Genomic DNA, 18,767 nt, shown 5'->3' with positions numbered 1-18,767 from the left:
TGTGCTCTGGCCTGTAGGAGTGAATAACAGACCTGTGCTCTGGCCTGTAGGAGTGAATAACAGATCTGTGCTCTGCATGGATTTGAAATGTGTCTTTTCATGTGTATGGAAATATGTTTGGATTTGGCAGATATCTATCAAATTACACATTTCACTGTGTGTGTGTTCTCTCTGTGCATGTACGTGTGTCAGCGTGTGTCAGCGTGTGTGTGAGCGTGTGAGGGACACTGAGTGTGTGTTCTTTCTATGCATGTATGTGTGTGTGTGAGCGTGCGTGTGAGGGACACATACAAATGGATCGGATGTTTTTTTTCTTGGCGTGTTAATTGCAGATATCTGACTGCTACAGTGAAGGGATGTTCAGGGCCTTCTCCCAGCATGTTCTATATCGACTCAGCGTTCCACAGGATGGACCCGTGGTAAGGAATACTGACCACACACACACTGAAACACACACACACACATAGCACAGGTCACTTTGTTGGCGCACATGTAACCGATGTGAAATRGCTAGCTAGTTAGCGGTGGTGCGCGCTAATAGCGTTTCAATCAGTGATGTCACTCGCTTTGAGACCTTGAAGTAGYGGTTCCCCTTGCTCTGCAAGGGCCGCGGCTTTTGTGGAGCGATGGGTAACGATGCTTCGTGGGTGACTGTTGTTGATGTGTGCAGAGGGTCCCTGGTTCGCGCCCGGGTCGGGCGAGGGGACGGACTAAAGTTAAAACTGTTACACACACACACCTTTTCTTCAGTGGTCTGTAACTCCCCGATACAGGCTCCACTGGTCTTTACGACCCCAGACTGAGTGCATTTGACTGTATCTTTATGACCATTGAAGACGTTTGCGAGGATGCAGCTCATTGTGTATTCTCGGCTGATGCTAAGAATATGCTAACAGGCTTCCTGTGAGATGACGGTGCTTGCGATAGCGTCTCCCAGCTGAATGAGAGATGTGCCTGGCCCTGACACCCTCTCAGCCCCTTTCAGCCCCTCCTTTTATTCCTCTGTTTAATGGCTCAGGGAGACACCAGACCATTGTGCTCTTCTCAGCATCATATCAGCTCTCCTTATGCACACACTGCTGTTTCATCTCATCCATCTAATATGTTTAATAGTTTGGTAAAGGCATGTATTTAGCACTATGCGGTGTTGGTGTACTCCCTCTGGGGTTCTCCTGGCAGTCTTTGTGGCTGATCACTTTCACAGTTTCTCTGTTTTTAGCATCAGGAGTTGTCTTCCTCAGGCTATTTTCACCTCAGGTGGCACAATGCCAGTGAGACTGAAAGGGAGTTTCGTAGCATTTTAGCCACTAGGAGATGGTAATGCTGTATAACAAGCTTGCTCTCAACCTTGTTAGCTCAGCCCGCTTGGCTGTAGCTCTATCATGAACATAATATTTGTAAAAATAAATTATCAATACTTTTTTTTAAAGTACTGTAGAAAACTCCCACTTCCCCCTACCTTAATTATTTGTTGTGGAAGTTTTTTACAAGTACATAAAGTCTAAATGAAGGTCCTTGAAAAGCTATGGATGGGCTTAATATGTCAGATTATGAGATCAGCATAATATTTGCAGATGTTGCAATTCCTCTTACTGCACCATATAAAATATACATGTCATATTTATAATATTAAGATATGCCATTTACCAGATGCTTTTATACAAAGGGTCTCAAAGTCATGCATGCACACATTTACTTATGGGTGGCCCCAGGAATTGAACCCACAATGCTGGCGTTGCAGGGGCCATGGTCCACTTTACCAACTGAGCCACACAGTAAGTATCATCTCACAGTAAGTATCATCATCTCATCATCTATGTTCCTGGTTTCAGGAGGGGAGGATTCGGGTGACGTTGTTGGCACGCAGCACAGACTACCGTAAGATATTGAACCAGCAGGAGGTGAGTCCAGGCTGAGGCAGCTCTGCCAACTCTCTGCTCCCTCTCTCCCTCCCTCCATTGCCTCCTCCAGCGCTTAACTGGCCATTTAAAATCGTATTTGCTATAAACTGCCAGCGTAAAATGCCTGTGATTTATGCAGCCAGTCTCTGTGTTTGTTTGAGCTCTCATTGATCAGAGAATGCATCTCACTGCGTTCATACAGCTCATAAACGCCCTGAAGACTGTGCCTCTACTTGAGGTCAGAGTGGTGGATTACAAATACAAGTGAGTGAACAGTGTGTATTCTTTAGATGCAGTTTAAGGGAAGTAATGTTGGATTATATAGTACTGCTGGAGAATACAATGCAGCAGCACAAAGGGAATTGTGTAACAGCTGTATTTTATTGTCTGACACACSGCTTTTAGAGTGGAGTAAATATTGAATGTACAGTATAGTATGTTGGAGTGAAGTCTGTCGGAGTATTGGGTTAAGTAGTAAGTTCAATTTAAATATAAGCTTTTGATGTGAGTGCTGCAGGTGCTTGGTGGGTGACGTCTGTCTGTCTGTCTGTCTGTCTCTGTCTGTCTCTGTCTGTCTCTGTCTGTCTCTGTCTGTCTGTCTGTCTGTCTGTCTGTCTGTCTGTCTGTCTGTCTGTCTGTCTGTCTGTCTGTCTGTCTGTCTGTCTGTCTGTCTGTCTGTCTNTGTCTGTCTGTCTGTCTGTCTGTCTGTCTGTCTGTCTGTCTGTCTGTCTGTCTGTCTGTCTGTCTGTCTGTCTGTCTGTCTGTCTGTCTGTATGTATGTATGTAGGGAGGTTCCGTTCCTCGAGCAGCTCAGCATTACCCACAACTCTGACATCTTCATCGGGATTCACGGGGCAGGACTTACTCACCTGCTCTTCCTTCCTGATTGGGCCGTCATCTTTGAGCTGTGAGTGACAATTGTCAGTCTGTCTCTGTGCGTCTACAACAGGTTTACTGTGTCTTTGTATTTCTGGGTCTGTGTGTGTCTGTCTCACTGGATCCTTGTCTCTGTCTGTCCTTCCATGCTCTGTGGATGGCAATACGGGCCTACAGGCCGTGATGGAAAAAATACCCAATTGTCATAATTAAGTATAAGTAAAGATACCTTAATAGAAAATGACTCAACTAAAAGTGAACGTCACCCACTAAAATACTACTTGTCTAAAGTATTTGGTTTTAAATATACTCTAGTGTCAAAAGTAAATGTAATTGCTAAAACATACTTAAGTATCAAAGTAAAAGTATAAATAATTAAAAATTCCTTATATTAGCACGATTGTTTTATTATTTTTATTTGCGAATAACCAGGGGCACATTCCAACACAGACATCATTTACAAACAAAGCATTTGTGTTTAGTGAGTCTGCCAGATCAGAGGCAGTAGGGAAGACCAGGGATGTTCTCTTGATAAGTGTGTGAATTGGACCATTTTCCTGTCCTGCTAAGCATTCAACTAGTACTTTTAGGTGTCAGGAAAAATGTATGGAGTAAAAAGTACATTATTTTCATTAGGAATGTATTGAAGTAAAAGTAGTCAAAAATATGAATAGTAAAATACAGATACCCCCCAAAAAACTACTTAAGTAGTACTTTAAGGCATTTATACTTAAGCATAACAGGGCAGAGTGATATCTGTGCTGGATATGGTATTGTGTATCTATGTGTGTGATGGGTGGGTCTGGCAGCATGCTGTGCTCTGTTAGCCCTTAGCCGCAAGGCGTGGCGGTTAAATACGGCCTAATTTAAACAGGCATTCATCAGGCAGGACGGGAAGGCGGAGGCCACAGAGAGAGGAGAGAGAGAGCAGGAGATGAAGTGTCTCCATCTGTTCTCCACAGATATAACTGTCAGGATGAGAGCTGCTATCGAGATCTGGCTCGGCTGCGGGGGATCCGATATGTGACTTGGCAGAAAAGGGACAAAGTGCTCCCAGAAGATAAGGTGGGAAACTCCAACACCACTCTTGCCTCCACCTAACTCACCGCCCTAGATTCCCAGAGACACCTGACTAATGCTCACCTGTAGCTTCAGCATTTATCACCACACTCATCTGTCATTTTGTTTTTAGTACACACACTCACGCTGCCTCACACACACACTCACAAATCACAGACCTGGAGTGCAGTGTTCATAAAGACTTTCTCTCACTTTTCCATCTCCCCCCCCCCCCACTCACCACTCACAGGGTCACCATCCCACCCTGGGGGATCATCCTAAGTTCACCAACTACTCGTTTGACGTGGAGGAGTTCATGCGTCTGGTGCTGGAAGCAGCAGACTATGTCCAGCACCACCCCGAGTGGCAGCCCCTGCCCAGCCATGATGAACTGTAAGCCTGCAGCACGAGGACAGTTTGGTGAAGTCAAACACACGACTAAAACACAGCCGTCTTATAAATCTAAAAGTATTTTTAATACTAGTTGTTGTACGCTGCTCCAAAAAATAAAGGGAACACTAAAATAACACATCCTAGATCTGAATGAATGAAATATTCTTATTAAATACTTTTTTCTTTACATAGTTGAATGTGCTGACAACAAAATCACACAAATTATCAATGGAAATCAAATTGATCAACCCATGGAGGTCTGGATTTGGGAGTCAACAAAAAAAAAACACTACAGGCTGATCAACTTTGGTAAGTGTCTTAAACAAGTCAAAATGAGGCTCCGTAGTGTGTGTGGCCTCCACGTGCCTGTATGACCTCCCTACAACGCCTTGGCATGCTCCTGATGAGGTGCGGATGGTCTCCTGAGGGATCTCCTCCCAGACCTGGACTAAAGCATCGCCAACTCCTGGACAGTCTGTGGTGCACGTTGCGTTGGTGGATGGAGCGAGAACATGATGTCCAGATGTGCTCAATTGGATTCAGGTTTGGGGAACGGGCGGGCCAGTCATAGCATCAATGCCTCTTCTTGCAGGAATTGCTGACACACTCCAGCCACATGGGTCTAGCATTGTCTTTGCATTAGGAGGACACCCAGGCCAACCGCACCAGCATATGGTCTCACAAGGGTCTGAGGATCTCATCTCGGTACCTAATGGCAGTCAGGCCGACGTCCACAGGTGGGACGGCGGGCCTCATACCACTCATGGAGTCTGTTTTCGACCGTTTGAGCAGACACATGCACATTTGTGGCCTGCTGGAGGTCATTTTGCAGGGCTTGGCAGTGCTCCTCCTTGCACAAAGGCGGAGGTAGCGGTCCTGCTGCTGGTTGTTGCCTCCTACGCCTCCTCCACTCTCCTGATTACTGGCCGGTCTCCTGGTAGCGCCTCATGCTCTGGAACTACGCTGACAGAGCACAGCAACCTTCTTTGCCACAGTCGCATTGATGTCCATCCTGGATGAGCTGCACTACCTGAGGCCACTTGTGTGGGTTGTAGACTCCGTTCTCATGCTACCGACTAGAGTGAAGCACCGCAGCATTCAAAAGGACCACAACATCAGGCCAGAAAGCATAGGAACTGAGAAGTGGTCTGTGGTCACCACCTGCAGAACCACTCCTTTATTGGGGGTGTCTTGCTAATTGCCTATAATTTCCACCTGTTGTCTATTCCATTTGCACAACAGCATGTGAAATTTATTGTCAATCAGTGTTGCTTCCTAAGTGGACAGTTTGATTTCACAGAAGTGTGATTGACTTGGAGTTACATTGTGTTGTTTAAGTGTTCCCTTTATTTTTTTGAGCAGTGTATATTATGAAGGTTAAATTTAGGTTTACAAACAAACATCACTTTTCAGCTATTTATTATTTCATTTTTTTCTGCAGTGAGTCTTTAACACAGCCTTCTAGGCCAACACAGCCCAAGGTGCATCTCAGTAGCGATAATAAAGAGAAATCAAATGGCCTTGGCAAACTTAGAGTACCTGCTACCATTTTCCTTGTTAGAGAACAGTATATGTGCTATACATACACTCCTTACAACAAATGACTATTTCTATGACATGCTGCCACTGGTGGTTGCCGGAATGATCATTTGTTTACTTTCTAAAACAGTTATTTTCTGCATTTTCTGATTTAAAGTGGTGTGTTGTAGACAGACAGGGATGGAACTTTCAACATGTTGTGAATGTGCCCGTTTTATCAACAACGCAGAATTGTCTTTGCAACTATTTTGTAGTCACTACATATAGTAAACTTCCATGAAAGGGAAAACAAATGATATAATCAATCTAAAGCTGGATGTTTTATTTATAAGTGAAAGGGAGTCAGACCTTTTGGTCAATGTTTTGGAAAGTCTTGTAAGTCATGTTATATTTCAAAGCCATGGAAATGTTTTGAAATAAACCTTTTCAAAAGTGTTGACATCTCTCTTTTTTTGGGCAATTTAAGCAGCAATGATTTTATTAATCATTATTCAAATTAATATTTTGATAGTAACTGTGTACAGTATCTCCTGAACTTTTCAAAAATAATTCCTGATCTCAGACAGTTTATTGCTGAGGGTTTCATTATTTTAGTTTGCAGGGGGCTGGGAGGAATGGCTCCCCACAAAAGGGCACTTGTTCAGATCTATTTGTCATCACCATAAATCTGGTTGACCTCAAAACCACCACGGCTGCGCTGTCGGTGACACCTGTTTGCCATGACACCTGTTTACCACTAGATGGCAGTAGAACACCACACGAGTCAATGTAGATTACTTTTTTTCCCAGGATCACAGAGGAGAGAATTGCACGATGTGTGGAACTGCATTGATAGGCGTGAGAGTGCTTCTCTTGTATAAGTCTGTCGAAATCCTCTGAAATCTAGGTCATGTTTTATTGAGTTGATCATAGAATGATAGATAGATATGCAAGATCTTAAATCTGAAGACGCATCAGGCCGAATAGCTCATGTTCTAAAGAGTTGTGAACTGTTGTACCCCATACAAAACACTGCCACCACAAATCTCTCTATCTGAGGTGCTCTTGTCAATGTTGTGGCTGAACTTTCCCATTATTGACAGACACCAGTGCTGTCTGGGATGAACACTATTTCTAGGTCGGCTCAGTTTACAGCCAGTGACCAGCATAAAGAAAAGAATCACCTCTACGCAGGGGATCAAAAGMAGAGAAACCAAGATGTCTGCTGCTCATTAACCTTCAGCAGGTTGAAAATCGATGCCAAGCCCAATGTTCCCTTCTTTTTACTTTTAACAACGGAATAAGACATCATCACAATTTGTATTTTTGGAAAGAAATGAGAACTTGGGAAAACTAAGTACCAAGAGTTATTGTCACTTGACTCATAAAGTCAAATATTGTGAGTGAGTGAGTGTGTGTGAGAGAGAGAGCTCTGCCCCTTGGAAACCAGATGTAGTCCATTGGCCATCTGTGCGCGGTGTGTGTGTGCGCGCCTCCTTTGTAATTAGGAAAAAGCATGTGCTAATTGAGTTATGGTCTTAGGGCGCGGTAGAATCCATCTCACCACTCATTATCTATGAGTGTTAGCCATTAGTGCATATGACAGCAACTTTTGAGTATTTGTTTCAGGTGTCCCACGTGGTGCTTTATAAACAGTTCTGCGTGGGTGGGCTTATTTCGTCATGTTAGAAGCAATGGTGTGAGTCCACTGGAGGTGTTGAATTACTGCATCTGTTGCTCTTAATGCACGCCTTCTGAGCTTGAAATATGCAAGCAGAGGGAGTGATCCTTCAAAGACAGCCTTTGTCTTCTTCATGGGGATGTGTGCTGTGCGTAAAGTTATTACCGCACATCTCAGCCCGTGATTCAGACTAGATTAGGGAGAATTATTACACTGCGGGTTTTTYGTTTTTTTAGGATTGTGCTCTCACTGTCAATATAGGCCTAATKACATTTTTATTTTCACCCCAGAGGGATATTTTTGATTATATTCTTAATAAATTGAAATCATTGTTAAGTGTTTCKGTATCAATATGGACTAAAATGTTAAGTCCTTTTGGGTAATTTTGATCCCAGCCAGAAACACCTAATTCTGCCTATAGTCATTTCATAGATATGACCTTTATTTGAGTCTTGGCTTCTCTGGAGACATAATAACAAGTAATCCATACCAGCAAAGGGTGAAGGGGGACCTGTCTCAGTGATTTTGACCAGATAGACAGATCATCTGCAGAGATATAGCTCCCCCTAATATTGTACTTTTCTATACCACATATCATATGACTGTGTACAAAAACAAAATGACCGGGTTTTGTTTGCATATACATATCTGCCAATGGTATACAAAGTCTGTGAATGATAGACATGCTGGATAGAACTGCAATACATAATTTAGATACACTCTGAATATACACAGAGATGTATTGGTGTGTATTCATTGAACACTGGTCACTTTAATAATGTTTACATACTAATTTACCCACTTTGTGTATATACTGTATTTTAGTCATGGCTCATCCTATAGAACTACTGCTGTACACACCTTTCCTATTCATATACTGTCTTACACACTGTTATATATATTTATATATATATACATATATACATTATGTTAGTAGTTTGAGGGGTTAAATTAATCTGCATATAGTGTCCCTTGTTAACGGTTGAGTAACTTGTCGACCTAGTTTTCTAAAGCTCACGTTTTGTTGTTGATCTTACTAGGCTCATGTATTTTCTACTCAGGCCATATATTTGATTTAGTTTTCATCATCTATCTCCTCTCTCATCCATTTGCCCTTGTCTTTATGCACAATATCCATTATATTGTGTATCACCTCGACCTAATCTAATTTATTTTATAAAGCAAATATTTCTCACCACTGAACAGAGATAAATCAATTACAGTCAGCTCATCTTACCTCACCACTTCTACAGGCGTCCCGCAAAGCAGAAAAACATTCTCTTTCAGGGGATAAATGTGGAAATATTGATTGAGTGGGGAAGAAATATTCCTCAAGTTATGACTAGATATTTCCATAATGTTTTTCTCCATGAGACAGCGATTATGGGTGGAAATAGTCCCAGAAGGGATCCTATAACTTGGGTCCCTGGAACACGAGTCGTCTTGCCCTTTACTCCAATCTTCCTCATTCAGCAGTATTTCCTATATAAACTCTGGCATGCCAAATGGGATATCTGAAATTGAAATATATTATAAATAGGCTATTACAAATGTGCATTTTTGATATCCTCAACTTGGTCTCTTTGAAAATATCTACTCTGGCTGAAAATACAAGTTTGTCGACTGCGCCATGCACCGAGAAACAGATGGCATGAATTGAATTTCACACCATTTAACCTCATACCTTAATGCCCACAGTAAAGTGTTTTCTTCTGTTCATTTGGTTTGGTCCAATACAACCCAGCCGTTTGCGGAAGATAGATGAGATAAGTGCTTTTGATGAAATAGTATTAACGGAATGGCCAGCAGTTTGGAATGTAGGCCTACCCATTAGCCGTTTTCACACTTGAGCTAAAAGGCCTAACATCCACACCGCTAAACGAGGTGGATTTTCGAATCACATTAGCTCTCTGGTGGTTTCACACATTTGTCAAAATATCCTGACATCCTTTTCAGTTGATTCAAACAACGTTTGGCGGCTGGTCTGACAGCTGAGTCAACGCAGACAACAGCGGATTTTAAGCGTTCATGCGGGAGCTCTCCATGGTTCTGAAGTCCTATAGCGCGCCACTGTCCTTAACGGTGTTAATTCAAATCAARTCAAAGTTTATTTGTCACGTGCGCCGAATACAACAGGTGTAGATCTTACAGTGAAATGCTTACTTACAGGCTCTAACCAATAGTGCAAAAACGGTATTAGGTGAACAATAGGTAAGTAAAGAAATAAAACAACAGTAAAAATACAGGTTTTATACAGTAGTATGGTTAAAGTGATTATGCATATGTGATGAACAGAGAGTAGCAGTAGCGTAAAGGAGGGGTTGGCAGGTGGTGGGTGGCGGGATACAATGCAGATAGCCCGGTTAGCCAATGTGCGGGAGCACTGGTTGATCGGCCTTGTCCTCTATTGGAAGAAGAGACAGACTGCTGATTGTCAGTTAGGGAAAATTGCAACATTGGCTGACAAATCTGTCATTTGAAGCCTGTAGTGTTTCGTTTGTATGCGCTTCCCATGGTTATTTTCAAAGCAGCAGTATCTTCTCAAAGGCCTATTTAAAAGTATATTTCATGCAGACAGGTACATTGATAAATGTAGGCTTACTTTTAGCCCCGGTTAGTCTATAACCTCATCAGAACGAAATAATGAGTCACAATGAAACTAAGTGACATGCAAAGACAGAGGTAGTCTACACCTTCAACTGAAACTTTACAGCTCACATTCTAGCCGCTGGCTCACTTAAACCAAGTCGTAAAAAATCCAGGGTGGAGCTTCGAGAGGTTGTCCGTGGTAAATATTTTATTAGATAAATGTCTGGGGCCTGGGCAGTAGAAGTGTAGACTACTCGATGCTGGAAATKAATCGCAAGGAGAGATTGAATATACTGGCTGAATTGCACCGGGTCTAGTCGTGTTTTATCTGAGCACACTCAGAACACTTTTTATTTCATGCTCTCTCCACCAAAGCATTCAATTCTGCAGCATAGGCTACAGTAGCCTACCGTAGGCCTATTGTTCGCTTATTCGATCAATGTAACAGAAGTTGTGTAGACTATAAACATATAGCCTAGTGAGCAGAAAGATAAGCCCCCTTCATATGATATGCCGTGAAAAACATCTGAACATATCGGATCCTCCTCACCTTAGGTCGTTAGCGGACATCGACCTGGCCAAAGCCTAATGACTAGCCTAAATAGGCTACTGCGCTAAACAATCAATCGCAAAGCCCTCATAGAATAATCTTGGGATCAAATAATTGATAGCTTTTCTCTTGGAGCATATCTGTGAGACGGAGATGATTCAGTTGTGTTTAACACCACCTCGGGGGTTTACATTACACCGACGCGCTTACAGATGGGCACATAATCAAGTAGGCCTATTGATATTTATGCAGCGTTTGTAATGTGATTGAAGTGTGGAAGTGAGCCGGCCTATTATGTGATGCTAAGTGTAATCGATTCAATTGGTCTATAGTTGAGCATCTGCCAATCTGTCTAAAAACGATTAGAGGACCCCCACCCCACACCCACCAGAAACGCAATGCTGACAAAAAAGAATAACTTTTGGATCGCACTGAGCTCGTCATCATCTCTTGGTTTTCTCCTCAGACTTGCCATGCCGTCATTTCAGCACAYCCCTCACTTGGCGACTTGTAAACTATGACATCACTGAACGTAGCCTATACTTGAAAGATTGCAATTGGGGCGGGCGAGCGCAGCGCATGTGTTCAGAATGGGAAAGACAGCTCACAATTCTCATGTCAAATCGATCCCAGCTCGAGAGGTGTGCGCGCGGGGAGCGCAACTATCATTCTACCATCACCATCACTCTTGCATCTCTCCAGCGGCTAGCGAACCCGTCTGACGGGCATTGGCGGGGGACCATTGTCAATAACACAATGAACTAGTGTTGAACGTTTAGAAAACATTAGTCTCTTTTCGCTCTTTTGGATGTATTCACTTTTGGTTACTTTTTTCTGTCATGAATGATTTACCTCTCCATCTCTATGCCACTGTCTTCTTTTGGTTTCCGCTGTTATGGGACGCAGTAAGATACTGTAATTAGAGGGTGGATCCAGTCGGTAACCGAACTCAGACAGCTCACCTAGCTCCAGCGCCGTGGTACCAGGATAAGCTGTAGCCCACCCTGCTGCTCGCCTGATTGTGGCCRGTTTCGCCAGATTGGCAGGCAGTTGTAAGGATTGGTTTATAGTCGGAAACCGGATTCAGTGAAGTGAAGAAAAAGTAACACAGCAAGCGTGCTATCCCCCGGATTCCTAAACACTTTGATTATGCCATCGGTTTTTATAGATTTAGGTAAGAGGGTATTTTTCATTCTTAATTCCTTGCATTGATTTGTATAGATCACCTGCTTTCCTGTTTGTTTCGTGACTGTTCCATGGGCTCGAGCGCACACGTTCAGTGATAGGCTAATGAAATAGGGACCAGGGTCAAGAGAATATTTTGCTTTTAGAAGGTGTAGGCACTAGGCAGGCTACCATTTTTCATGCCGCACAGAGGAGGGGTGGTTACTGCTAAAGGGGAAAAGAACTTTGATGTTCTGGGTCTCTATAGTGTGCTCAATTTGTCAAATGACCACCCTGTGAGAGGAGGACGTTTTGGAGAAAAATACAAGAATGAAACTAATTATCCTCAATCTCTGGCTATTAGTCACTTCAGATTCCTGTTTTCTTTACATTGCTTAATCTAAATCCTTGCACTGAATTGCAATAGACTGTCTTAAAATAAAACGAGGGAACTTTAGAAAAATCCAATCCACTGTCATTTGAATCTGCTCGCAGTAAGGGTAGAGAGTGTAAAACAGAGAAAAACGGTGAGATTTATGCAGTGTTCAGTGTGAGGCTAAATAAGCGTTCGTCGGGGCTCGGTGCTGCCTATTAGCGGCTATCGAGTGGTCCGCAAGGCTGTTCAGCTGATCTGGCTCTTTTTCACCGGGCTTCTAACGGCTTCGTATGGATCCTGATCTGGTGAGAATAGAGAGGGAGCGGAGACGCAGGCGCGCAGTGAGAAAATGCGCAGCTGAATGCTCTCTACTCACAGCAGGGCTGGACTGAAGTGAAAGGTTTTTAATGTGCAGAAACAGACATCCTGCAATAGAGAATAAATATTAATATTATTCACAAACTCTCTCAATTCGATTGAAAGGGGCTTTTTTTTGGCATGGGAATCACGTCTCTCCCTCTCTCTCTCGCTCTCTCTCTCACACACACACACACACACACACAACACACACACACACACACACCACACACCACACACACACACACACACACAACACACAACACACACACACACACACACAACACCACACCACCACACACACACACACACACACACACACCACACACACACACACACACACACACACACACACACACACACACACACACACACACACACACACACACACACACACACACATTAAGAGAAAATGACTTGGTGCATGTTAATGAGAGCAGAAATGAGGCCAACCCTATTATGTTGTAATTGTTAGTCATTCTTGTCTCTAACCCCCACCCTCCTCCTCCCACACCTCCTCTCTGCTCTTCTCTCTGATCCTTGTCTCTAACCCCACCCTCCTCCTCCCACCACCTCCTCTCTGCTCTTCTCTCTCATCCTTTCTCTAACCCCACCCCTCCTCTCCCACCACCTCCTCTCTGCTCTTCTCTCTCATCCTTTCTCTAACCCCCATCTCCTCCTCCCCCACCACCTCCTCTCTGCTCTTCTCTCTCATCCTTTCTCTACCCCCATCCTCCTCCTCCACACACTCCTCTCTGCTCTTCTCTCTCATCCTGGTCTCTAACCCCCATCCTCCCTCCACCACACCTCCTCTCTGCTCTTCTCTCTCATCCTTTCTCTAACCCCCACCTCTTCCTCCCACCACCTCCTCTCTGCTCTTCTCTCTCATCCTTTCTCTAACCCCATCCTCCTCCTCCTCCCCCACCACCTCCTCTCTGCTCTTCTCTCTCATCCTTTCTCTAACCCCCATCCTCCTCCTCCCCACCACCTCCTCTCGCTCTTCTCTTCTCTCCTCTGTTCTGCATTTTGTATAGAGTGAGAAAGAGTGTAATTATTTCCCCATTGTTTCTCTGTCCGGTAGTGACAGTCTTGCAGGGACCGTGTCATTAGTACAGTGCAGAGGGGGAGATGGAGAGGTCCCCAAGAGAGGAAAGGTTTGGCGACTTAATTCTCAATGACAGTAACATGAAGATAGGTGCAGTACTCTACATTTCAAGGAGCTTACTCTAGCAAACCTGGTCTCCTCTTTCACTGAACCATCATCATACACACACACACACCACACACACACCCACACACACACACACACACACACACCACACACCACACACACACACACACACACACACACACACACACACACACACACACACACACACACACACACACACTTCTTTGTACATGGGCCTGGCATACTTTTTTGAGGGAAAGCGATAGAATTGAGGATTCTCACCAGCATATCTCCAAGCTGTGTTGCTTCCCCTTTGTCAGCCTCTGTGGTCCCATTTTATCTCCACATACCCCCTCCTCTATACCTTCCCACATCCAGACTCATCTCCCACCTCTCAGAACCCCCACCAGACAGCAATAAGGCCTATCCTGTGAGGCTCCTACACGGCATGGCCATCCTTTTCCTCCAGACATGCAGGGGATTTGTCTGGCTGAGTGATTGTGAATGCGGAGGAGTGTATTGTGTGCATTTGTGATTGTGCATGAGTACGAGGCTAAGCAGGCAGGGAGGGGACAGGCCAGATACTCCTGGGCGATAAGCTAGATGAATAACAGGGATCACGGATAGCAGTGCGACAGACTGATCTGAGATCAGCTGTACGCTGGCATTAGCAGATTCACTGTGTGCCACTGTGATTGATGCTGTGCAATCCAGAGAGGAGGGAGGAGAGATCCTCCCAGCAGGGAGGTAGAGAAGGAGAGGAGAGGAGAGTGGGAGGCCTCTCATCTGTAAGTGAGATTGGTCCTGATGGCCGTTCATCCTCTCCTCTTCTGCCCGAACCATACTGTACTGTACAGGGTAGTCTCCAGAGAGATATTAGAGTCAATCACATCCTAATGCAGCACAGGAGCTGGAGAAAAAACGCTCCATCAGAGCTTCCATAGATGCCAGGCTGAGATGGAGGGTGCAGCCAGAGATCAGTGTCACCTCTGGGGTAGCCTGGAGGAAGGTAGGGCAGGGCAGTTTAACATTAGAGGGAGTATGTGTGCCTGTGCCATGAGCAGCAGAAGGCAGAGGACACAACCCCCTGTCATGAAGAGTATGATGTGTGAGTTAGAAATCCATTGAGCCCTTGCTTTTTTTAATCAAAGGGAGCCTCTCTAAAGAGAGTGAATGGTTAAAGGCCGAGTGCAGTCAAAAACGTGATTTCCCTGTGTTTTATATATATCAAATCAAATCTATGTTYATTTGTCACGTGCGCTGAATACAACAGGTGTAGACCTTACAGTGAAATGCTTACTTACAGGCTCTAACCAACAGTGCAAAAAATATATTAGGTGAACAATAGGTAAGTAAAGAAATAAAAACAACAGTAAAAAGACAGTGAAAAATAACAATAGCGAGGCTATATACAGTAGCGAGGCTATAACAGTAGTGAGGCTACATACAGGCACCGGTTAGTCGGGCTGATTGAGGTAGTATGTACATGTAGATCTGGTTAAAGTGACTATGCATATATGATAAACAGAGAGTAGCAGTAGCGTAAAAGAGGGATTGGCGGGTAGTGGGTGGCGGGACACAATGCAGATAGCCCGGTTAGCCAATGTGCGGCACTGGTTGTTCGGGCCAATTGAGGTAGTATGTACATGAATGTATAGTTAAAGTGACTATGCATATATGATAAACAGAGAGTAGCAGCAGCGTAAAAGAGGGGGGGGGGGCACACAGTGCAAATAGTCCGGGTAGCCATTTGATTATCTGTTCAGGGTAAAAACTGTTGAGAAGCCTTTTGGTCCTAGACTTGGCACTCCGGTACCGCTGCATGCGGTAGTAGAGAAACAGTCTATGACTGGGGTGCTGGGTCTTTGACAATTTTAGGCCTTCTTCTGACACCGCCATGGTGTGAGAGGTCGGACTGGAGGCAGCTTAGCCCCAGTGATGTACTGGACCGTACGCACTACCCTCTGAAGTGCCTTGCGGTCGGAGGCTGAGCAATTGCCGTACCAGGCAGTGATGCAACCAGTCAGGATGCTCTCGATGTTGCAGCTGTAGAACCTTTTGAGGATCTCAGGACCCATGCCAAATCTTTTTAGTTTCCTGAGGGGGAATAGGCTTTTTCGTGCCCTCTTCACGACTGTCTTGTTGTGTTTGGACCATTCTAGTTTGTTGGTGATGTGGACACCAAGGAACTTGAAGCTCTCAACCTGCTCCACTACAGCCCCGTCGATGAGAATTCCACACTATTAGATTGGAATAATAGTGTGAAATTGTGAAAACTATAAAAATACCCTTTTAGGTTAAGAACTGTTTGATAAGACCACCTGAAATTTCAGCCTGTTTTGGTGGGATGGAGTTTTGGTCTGCCTGGTGACATCACCAGGCGGTAAATTAATTAATAGACCCATTACGAAAGAGAGTTCCAAACCTTTCTGCCAATAACAGCTAGTTTTCAGGTTTCCCCTCCCCACTCAGACTACTCCCAGACAGTCCTAGCAAAATTCTTGCTTGAGAAATTGCTCTTTGCTAAGAAGCTATTTTTGTTTATTTTTGATTAATTTAATTGAAAGAAAATCCCAGTAAGGTACTTAATTGTTACCCAGAAATGATTTGATTTTGATATAAAAATGGCTGCTTTGAACCTTTRAGGGATCCCATTAAAGAAAGATGGAAGCCCCTGTGTTCTCTCTCCCCTTCTCTCTCCCCTTATTTCCCCCTCTCTCTTTCTGTCTGTCTCTGTATCTTTCTCTTACTTTCCCTCACCCTCTATCTTCTTTTTTCTCGCTCTCCCCTTTTCTCTCTCTGAGTGTATGTATTCTCTGTGCCCCATGAGGCTGCAGTAATACAGTGAGGGAGATGAAAATGTGTGGTGTGTAACAGCCTGGAAAAGTAGTGTGTGAATGAGGAAGACGAGCCCTGGAAGACAGAGGCAGAACAGAGGGAGGAGAGACATATTGCACCGTGGTCCATTGAGCTGTTCTCCTTCGTTCGTCCTGCATGTGTTCCACTGCCTCCCAGGGTTCTGTGATGTCTGGCCTCACTCTACGTAATGGAATCTGAGGCGCTATTGTCTCCGGCAGAGCTGTTTGGCTGTTTGGCTCAGGCCAATCTAGCAGGAGTTTGATTCCATTTAGCAGGGCTGGCTTTGATGGACAGCTCAACCTGAAAGCCCTGGGATTAAGGAACAGCAGCCATTTAGAAAGAGAAAGTACGAAGGAGGTAGGCATTTGTTTGCGCAAGTAATGTATTTTGTAGTGGGAGTTTTGAGGTTGAAAGAAAAGAGTTCTTAAATGTATTCAGTCCAGATGTTGGCTGATCACAGAACAAACCCACTTCCCTCTAAACTTTCTCCCTGAATCTCACACTTGTACAGACTTTCATTTCTTATGGAAAAAGTATAAGGAAGTTGTCTTGCTCTCTCATTTCACATATCCCATAGTAAAGAGCACCATCTTCATTTTAGGATGCAAACACTTTTATGGATAAAGTAAATAATACATTTTTCCTCACAGTTGGGTTGGTTGGTTGATCACAATGGGATTTTGTGCATTGATAAGATTCATTGTGATGATGACAGATCCCCTGTAAGCGACGGTAATGATTGTAATTGAACAGACACGGCTCCTACCCATGGTGCAGTATATATCACCCAGGATGCAATCTGCTCCTGTCCCTGCTCGCGGCATGCTGCTGTGGCAGCTGGCAGATGTGCAGGTAAGCGTGAGCGACATTGTGTGTGTGTGTGATTATTAAAGGCTCCCAGTGTAGGCCTAGCATGGGGCCACTGTGAAGGGCTGCAAACTAACGCCACTGATAGAGCCTACACCAGTCACAGCAGCACCCAGAGAAACACTACAGGCTGAAGGGGGATTTAGATAGAAGGTAGAGAGAGGAGAGAGAGAGAGAGAGAGAAGAGAGAGAGAGAGAGAGAGAGAGAGAGAGAAGAGAGAGAGAGAGAGAGAGAGAGAGAGAGAGAGAGAGAGAGAGAGAGAGTAGAGACGAGAAGCAGAGCAGAGACACCTTCCAGCAGTCTATGAGCAAACAAAGCCAAAAATCTAATTTTTCTGACAGGTCAAATTGCTCCGATTATTGTAGTTAATTTCATTGTGCTTTGTGGTCCGATTAATTTTGGGATTAATGGAAAATAAACAAAGTTGATGTGTGAGCTTAGGTTTTGATTTTCTATGCGCGGACGCTACTTATGCGCTCTGAATGTTGAGCTAATCCTTGGGTTTTTAGCAGTGAGGAATGCCTCTGGGCTCATTGAAACTTCCTCCTCCCTGCTGTACTAGATTGTGGCTGTTTTGCCTATGGATCGTAGAAAATTCATGGGCTTTGTTATGGAGAGAAGGAGGGGCTGAGTCCGCTCTGGCGCCTTAGCCGTCACACGTCACTGGCAACTTCTGTTATTCTTGGCCTTCTGCTTGCTTATTAATTCATGTGCTGGTGCGGTAGGCATTATAATTTGTATTAATGGCAAGATGTGTTGTCCAGCTGTTTGCAAAACGGGTCGGTGGGCCAAGTGAGATGCAGTGATGACGAGAGTAGAGGCTAGAGGAGAGGGATGGAGATGGAGGGGGGCTGAAAGTAGCAGGCGAGGGCCTGATAATTGTTCATTATTAACAAAAGTCAGTGAAGGTTTTGTTGTCAAGTGGTGTCAATAGTGAATTAATTTGTCTGTTGGGTTCTAGAGCATTACTTAATGTTACTCTGTTCCTTTACCTCTCTGCCCTTATTCTTTTTCAATAAGAATATCATTTTACATAAACCAATGTCTAAAAGCTCATTCAGAGAGACTACAGCAATACACAATTTATACATTAGCCTTAACATCACATTGATTATATCGTGTCACTTCTCTCGTACATCCTCTCCTTCTGCTTTTCTCCACTGAGCATGTAGGCATTGTTCCATTGATTTTCCTTGTTGAGTGTATCATCAGTCCTATCATTCTCCTCGAGACAAGTTCTCCTGACTACGGTCTTGGACTTATTTTGTTTTTGCTTTTCTTTCTTTTTCTTGTCTTTCTATTTTTTTTTTTGTGTGTCCAGCCTGGAGCTCTCACAATGCCATCACCTTCCTTCTTTTCAAACAGCCTTGATCTACCCTTTGCTACATATAATCAGTGCTTAGAG

General features: G+C 44.1%; 1 protein-coding gene across 2 annotated transcripts in view; it reads left to right on the top strand.

The window, feature by feature from the left end:
* The window catches only part of eogt (EGF domain-specific O-linked N-acetylglucosamine (GlcNAc) transferase), an 11,945-nt gene extending 7,594 nt beyond the window's left edge, over window positions 1–4,351 (top strand). For both annotated transcript variants that reach the window (XM_023994219.3, XM_070445218.1), the window contains 6 exons: window positions 333–419; window positions 1,833–1,901; window positions 2,104–2,165; window positions 2,689–2,808; window positions 3,740–3,842; window positions 4,087–4,351. In XM_023994219.3, the coding sequence (XP_023849987.1) occupies window positions 333–419; window positions 1,833–1,901; window positions 2,104–2,165; window positions 2,689–2,808; window positions 3,740–3,842; window positions 4,087–4,233 (588 nt within the window). In that variant the 3' untranslated portion in view covers window positions 4,234–4,351. The remainder of the gene's footprint in view (window positions 1–332; window positions 420–1,832; window positions 1,902–2,103; window positions 2,166–2,688; window positions 2,809–3,739; window positions 3,843–4,086) is intronic.
* The last annotated feature ends 14,416 nt before the right edge of the window (window positions 4,352–18,767 follow it).

This window comes from Salvelinus sp. IW2-2015, linkage group LG1 (genome assembly GCF_002910315.2).
Source record: "Salvelinus sp. IW2-2015 linkage group LG1, ASM291031v2, whole genome shotgun sequence".
NCBI lineage: Eukaryota > Metazoa > Chordata > Actinopteri > Salmoniformes > Salmonidae > Salvelinus > Salvelinus sp. IW2-2015.
Note: the sequence above shows the minus strand (reverse complement) of the source record. Positions and strands in the feature narration are given on the sequence as shown.